Source organism: Mus pahari, chromosome 3, assembly GCF_900095145.1.
Source record: "Mus pahari chromosome 3, PAHARI_EIJ_v1.1, whole genome shotgun sequence".
Classification (NCBI taxonomy): domain Eukaryota; kingdom Metazoa; phylum Chordata; class Mammalia; order Rodentia; family Muridae; genus Mus; species Mus pahari.
In genome coordinates this window covers 60881490-60888561 of record NC_034592.1, presented here as the reverse complement: position 1 = coordinate 60888561, position 7072 = coordinate 60881490, and the positions used below count along the sequence as shown (strand labels likewise).

The window sequence follows — 7072 nt, the reverse complement described above, 5'->3', positions numbered from 1 at the left end:
CCAAGTACAGTGGAATGCCAGGGCCAAGAAGTGGGAATGGGTGGGTAGGGGAGCAGGGGCGGGGGGAGGGTATAGGGAACTTTTGGGATAGCATTTGAAATGTAAATAAAGAAAATATCTAATAATAATAAAAAAAAGTCTAAGAGAGATTTAAAAAAAAACAAAAAACCTAGAGTAACAGTAGTACCTTTTATTGGGCTGTGGTAAGGACTGATCCTGATCCTAATACTCTACATAAAAGCTCTCAGGAGAACTAATTATACACAAACATTTAATATTAAATTTTAAAACAAGTCTTAATACTCAGATAACATTAGGTTTACCCACTGAATCTTAATATTTTTTAGGCACTGCATGAAGACATGATTACACATGCTCGAGTGGATAGCATCACACCCATGAGTGTATGAGCAACAGAAACTGGACTTGCTCGGTAATAAAAAGAAGAAAAAGGACACAAAGTTAGTAGAGGGTGAAAACGGGGAGTGAATCTGGAAGGAGTTAAGGAATAGGAGGGTAAATATGATAAAAATCCATGTATGAAATTCCAAAGAATTAAAAAAATCCTGCATTTAATGTGGTTATAAAAATTATTAATGTTCATGTGAATATAAAAATGCCCTCTTAAAACTTTACAAATAATATTTATTCCCAGTGGTGGTTTTTTTTAGGTATTATCAAGCCTATAAGCTTCTAATCATCTTGTTGAAATTGATTAAATGTATTTCTACCAAGAATCAGGATAGAAGGAAACAATCAATATCCATTGCATATTTATAATACCCAAAGTGTTTTAAATATGTTAATGGGAGGGTTGAGGCAAGGTTTCACTATGTATCAGCCCTAGCTATCCTGGATGGCCTAGAACCCACAGAGATCTGCCTGTCTCTCTGCCTCTGGAGTGCTGAGATTAACGGTGTGCACCACCAACACCCTGCAAAACAGAGTTCTTAAAATATACTGTTCTTGGAACAAAGATAAACTGCCAAAGATAAACAAAGATTTCACTGTGTGGTACTTGCTATAAAAGAGAACATAGTCTGAAACAGTATAGACATAGTTTTGTGGAGTTTTGTGTTTTTTGTTTTGTTTTTTGTATTGCTGTTGTTGAAACAGGTTCCCTCTATTTAACCCTGGCAGTATTGGAACTCACTATGTAGACAAAATTGTCCTCAAACACACAGAGATATGCCATCTCTGCCTCCTAAATGCTGGGATTAAAGGAATACAATACTATGGCCAGCACTTCTTAAAGTTTTTTTTTAAAGCATTTTTTCCAAAAACGTAAAGAGTTCATATGTATTTATTCTACTGTATTTCTAAACTAGTACTGTCCAATACCAGAGGCAAAAGTTATATATTACTCCTAAGCATATGAACTATAGCTAGCACAAACTGAGATCTACTCTAATTGTACATATGAAACTTTGAGTTTAATATGAAAAAAGTAAACTATTGATTACATGATAATATTTTGATATACTGAGCTAAGTAAAACATATTACTAAAATTTAACTACATTTTTAATGAGGCTACTAGAAATTTTTTAATTACTTCGTGGTTAGCACTCTATTATTTACTGTACAGTTGGTTTAAATTTAGGGGATAAGAGACTTCAGTAACAGAGAACTAACAGGTTTGTTTTACTAATCAACATAAGCCTAAGTATCTCAAAGTAGCACTTTAAAACGGGAAATGTGTCTATGTATGTGTGTGCATACAATGTTACACAAACACTAAACTCATGAAAATCTATCAGACTGACTTTTTACTCCAGTCAGCAGTCAAGATTCCATCATGACTAAGCAGCACTCAGGCAAGCCTGTACTGGCAGATAAATAATACAAAGAAAGCAAATCACAGGGAAAATGATCACCAAAAGGAAAATTATTTTCTTTTGAACTGAAGTCATAAAGGTATCTTTCATTAAAAATAACCAAGCACTTAGCTTCCGGAATATACTAAACACTACCCAGTGTGATAAGTAAAATTTGAATTTCTGACGGAGTAATTGGTTATTAAAATGTCCACTGTTTGATATCTGGTATCTTCTAGAAAATATACAGTTTATGGATACTTGTCACATTGTTTTGACCAATTTTATACATCAAACATGAAGCCTTTAGCTGATTCTTCTAAACAGATGCTGCTCCTCTCTATATAGAAGAAAATTACTCCATAAAGTTTATATCAGATATGTGGAAAAGTCACATTTATAGTCATGGCTACTATCAGCTGTCAAGCCAAAGAATATTGAGGAAAACCAGGAATTTTTAATATATGCTGGTTAATTTATCATCTAAGTGACATATGTAGGATAAAAAAATTGAAATGGTTAAGCAAAATTCCATTATTTTTAAAAGAACTTTTTTGGTGTTATTTCAGTTGCAACTGTGATTGAGAAACTATAGTGAAAAAACAAATTAATAGGAACCATAAAAACAATAATATATACCACGTTGGGTTTTTCCTTCCCTTCCAGGAAAAACTTAAATATCAATTTTTAAAATAGTGGTAGTCTGACATTTTGCTTTGTACAGAAACTGATTAAACCATCTAGACTCTGGTTGATCAAACTTGACACCATTTCTACTTGGAGCTGGAGAGCTCATTGTTGAGAGCTGACCTATATACACTGTGAAACAGTGAGCAGTGTCCCTGGTGTCTACCCAGTGGGTTACCCAATGGCACTCCTCCAACAGTTCTGACAGCCCAACCTGCTTAACCACTGTCATCTCTTCAAGAAGCCAAACACTCCCTAGCTCAGTTATTAGTCTATTTCTACCCAAAATATTTTTCTGTTTGTTCAAAATTAATTACTGCAGTACTCCCTACAATAATACTATTTCACTTAAGGGTTCTTCATAAAAAACCCTTAGATGGCTTCAATAAGGAGCAAACCTGCTGAAATCACATACAAAATAGCCTGAGTATCATTTTTCTTTCACTACATGCACTGAAAAAATTTCTGGAAAAAAATGTTAATTAACCTTTTTAAATTCTTAAAGTGCTATCTCCCAAATGACAGTTAAAAGTGGTCAAAAAACACTGCATCATCTAAAATATTCATTATGCACTAAAGATGTCTTTTCAAAGATAAAAAATTAAAAATATTATTTTACACACAGCAAATAATTTATTTGCACTGTTGTTTATCAGTTCACCACACTAACAAACCATTTATACAATATATATCTGAGTACATTCTTTATTTCAGGCAACCATGTTTTATACATACATATATACTGTCATATATTTATATGACACTAAAATTCCATTTATCGCACTAAAAGAAAAGATTAAGAAAAGCTGTATAAAGTGTGTTTGTGTACATATGTATGTATGTGTGTATATATAGAGAGAGATATAGATATATAGATATATATTGCACATAACTGGAAATTTGCTTATCAAAGTTAAGATAAAAAGAAAATAAAAATTACTTAAATAACACTTAAAACAAAATAAAGGCAAAAATTACAATGTATATTCTTGGTAAAAGATATAAAACAAATGTAAACAACTAATAAGTTATTGTCCAAGCACATTTCTTCCCATCATTTCTGCCTTAAAGCAAAGATAAGCTGAATGCCATACTATCTTCTGCCATACTGGATGTTTGTATTAAACCTGGAGGTTATCAAATAAAACTATAAATGAGATGAACTAAAATTAAATGCTTAGCATTATGCCTCCAAAGCGACAAAAGCTTGATAAATACTTTGTCTCCTCCCATTTCTCTTTGTCCACCAGCAGCTCTCAGTCTTACCTACAATAAATGCTACAGATCTATAGATTCCTTTTATATGCTGCACAGTAAATCTTCTTTGTGATTCAAACTATACAAACTAAGTACCTAAGCAGCTAAACATGTAAAATGTTTATATAAACTGTAATTTTACAACCTACAAAAACATATACTGTTTCCAAATAAACAATTCTCCATGTATTCCATAATACAATTTTAAGTTTACACTGCTAAAACTATTTTTTGAATTATCCAACTATAAGATACAGCTTTAAAAGCCACTGCAGTCAATAAGGGGACTGGGAATAATAAATGTACATGTAAATATATAAGGAGTATATATAAGGAGTAGCTAGAAAGAATCTGCCTGAAGATTAACAGATGGAATTAAGGTCAACATGTGTGCAATGAACAGAATAATAATTAAAAATATGTAGCAAGTAACTCTATACAAATAAGTTAGAAAATAATTTTGAGTCTGTAAGTGAAAGTATCACCCCAAATCAAATACTATCATATCTAACCAAAAGTATAACAATTGCTAAGACAGAACATGCAATTTTGCTTAAAGGAACAAATAATGAAGTTTATTTTGCATAGTGAAAACTGAAAATCCTATATAGAATTATACTGCACAGAAGTGTGAGATTATACTGATAATGCTAAGTCTCACAGAAAGACTCTAAACATACAGTATCAGACACTCAGTGGGGGTGAACCGCAACTCCAAATGATATAAATCCTTTAGCACAAAGAACAAAATTACATTATTTACATATTTACCTGCACAGCAAGAGATGCTGCATTGTCAGAAAGCAAAATTTGCTCTCCTGTGGAAACATAATGAAAGGTCCAAAGTTTAATTTCTAAATAAGCAAAATATATTTATAATATTTTAAAGCGATTTTTATTTCTTTAAAAATCCTACACTAATGAAATTATGAAGATATGTATCAATGTTGTTATGCAATAATTTTGGTTACATTACTATGTGTAAATAATGATAAAATAAGACTGTTCTAAAATTTATTTGGTCATTTATCTCATTTTATCAACAATTAAAATTGTTTATTTAAAAAACCACTTATTTTTTAAGTTTTAAAAAAATCTTTTCATTAAAATGAAGTAAAATAGTATCTGTTCAAATCTCTATAGTTAAAAGCAAAAGCATTCACAACCATATAAACCAGCTAACAGTTAATATTGCACAGTGTGTCTAGGTCTGTCACACAAAAGAAAGATGACAAGTTCACTGCAATAAAAATTCCATGCTTAGAAGACGGGGGCTGCTGCCTATTAGTCTTCATTACTTTGCAGTGCTCTGACAACTGTAGCAGGCTGCTGAGCCCCAAATGGGGTCCATAATGTGATCTGATGATATATGAAGAGCTGCTAAAGGGAGCCTGAACCATCCTAGCCTATACATTTTAACAGTTCCTTTTTACTGAGAGCCCACTTTACCACAGGACTTCAAAAATCTGCTGTCTCAGCTATTGGTGCAGTAAATCTGCCAAGTGCTCCTGCGACCACATCATTTTACACTGCCTACAGCAGCCAATATAATGAGTCAATAATAAACTAAGGACCCTATAGGATATGAATAGTTGGTTTAACTGGTAGGTACAAGTTTAAGCAAAACCTCATAGACAAATTATACAAGGGAATCTCTTCTTTGTGTTTTATATTCTCATTGCAGGAAATTATATTAGTACATTTAGGGGCTGAAGAGTTTCGTTTATTTACTTGGTTGGTCAACTGGCTTGGTTTAATTTGGGAGTTTGTTGTTGGTTGTAAGTATATTCTGATACAAAACCATTTTTAATTGTGAATAAGAACCTACCTCTCAGTTGCTGATATAAGGTCGCATTTTCAGGCCAAGGTTCTGTAGCTGCAAAAACAAGGCAATGATAAGTAGGTATGTGGTGCAAAGGTATACCACTAATCAGCAGGGCTCATCAATATGTACATTAGCAAGCATATAAAGTCTACTTTAAGGTAACACTACAGCAATGAATCATACTATCTTAGACTATATGAACTGTATGATAACCTGCATACAAAGGCTAGGCTCTTTTTAATGTTTTCTTAATTGTGTGGTAATGTTTTTCATAGAAAAAAAGGAAACTATCTTGCCAAATTAAAAGATAATTAAAAAATAAAGTTAGCTTCCTTAAAAGCAGCTATATCCAAAATATTGTTCATACATACAAAAAAACCCTAGTATTTTATCCAGTACAAAACAATGTCCAAAACATGTTATTATAGTCTTTTCAAAAAAGTAAAATATCACACATTAGATGAAAGAACCAAACATGCCTGTTAATAGCCTTCCCACCTTTCTTTCCTGTCAACAGCCTTACCACCTTTCTTTTCTCTTTTCTTTTTTTTTTTTTTAAGTAGTGTTTTTTAAAATGTAGGAATCCCAATGAATATGAAAGAATCTACTGCCTTGACTTCAGGACTGTCACCCTACAAAAACTAACTGCCCAGTGGCATAATAAGCAGTAAGCAGCATTACAGTGTGAAACAAAGTCGGTAAAGCTCAATTAATTTTCATGATGCTTGTCCCTGACCCTTACTCTCTCATCTACAGAAGATTCCATGTATAGAGAATCCATATATAAAGAATAACAATCTCCCAGAGCTGAGGAAAAACAGTTTTAAATAGTGTCTGCTCAACTGTGCTTAAGGAAGCAATAGTTCCATTATCAGAATACATGGAATTATCAGGATCTCATTTACCAAGTTAGTCTTTGTAAAGGACATAAAACACCAAAATAATTAACCCTAATATAGCAACTATGATTGTTCTTAGCAAGAAAGTAGGTTGTGGTAGTTAATAATTGATAGTTTTCTAACTGTGTTTATGCTGAGCCAGTCTCTGACACAGCAACAAGTCATTTTTAATATATTATAATAGTTGATTTTAAAAGAAATCTCCATATGTAAAGCATTTTAAGGGATCATTTAAGAGGTAATAGGTAAAAGAAACCTATTAACCTTGTTCATAATGAGGCACAGAAATAATATTTATAAAATTTCCAAAGGATAACTATATTCAAACAGTCACTGAGAAAGTAGTTGTGTTCTATACCTCTGTGTGAGTCACAATGTACCATGTCTTGCATAACATACTTGCTACTCTATTAGTTTATAATATGAGCTAGAATGTGAAAATTCAAGTTTCAATTCTAGTAGCTCAGGAGCAGAGTGCTCATCTTGCATATATAAAGTACTGAGTTCAAACTCAACCAACATACACACACACAAAGAGAGAGAGAGAGAGAGAGAGAGAGAGAGAGAGAGAGAGAGAGAGAGAGAGAG

At 32.5% G+C, this 7072-nt stretch overlaps 1 protein-coding gene across 1 annotated transcript in view; it reads right to left on the bottom strand.

The window, feature by feature from the left end:
* Mtx2 (metaxin 2) overlaps positions 1 to 7072 on the bottom strand; it is a 49181-nt gene that overhangs the window by 27135 nt on the left and 14974 nt on the right. The window contains exons 2-3 of the mRNA XM_021192966.1: positions 5589 to 5636; positions 4532 to 4578 (exon numbers count right to left, since the gene is read on the bottom strand). Coding sequence (XP_021048625.1) covers positions 4532 to 4578; positions 5589 to 5636 — 95 coding nt within the window. The remainder of the gene's footprint in view (positions 1 to 4531; positions 4579 to 5588; positions 5637 to 7072) is intronic.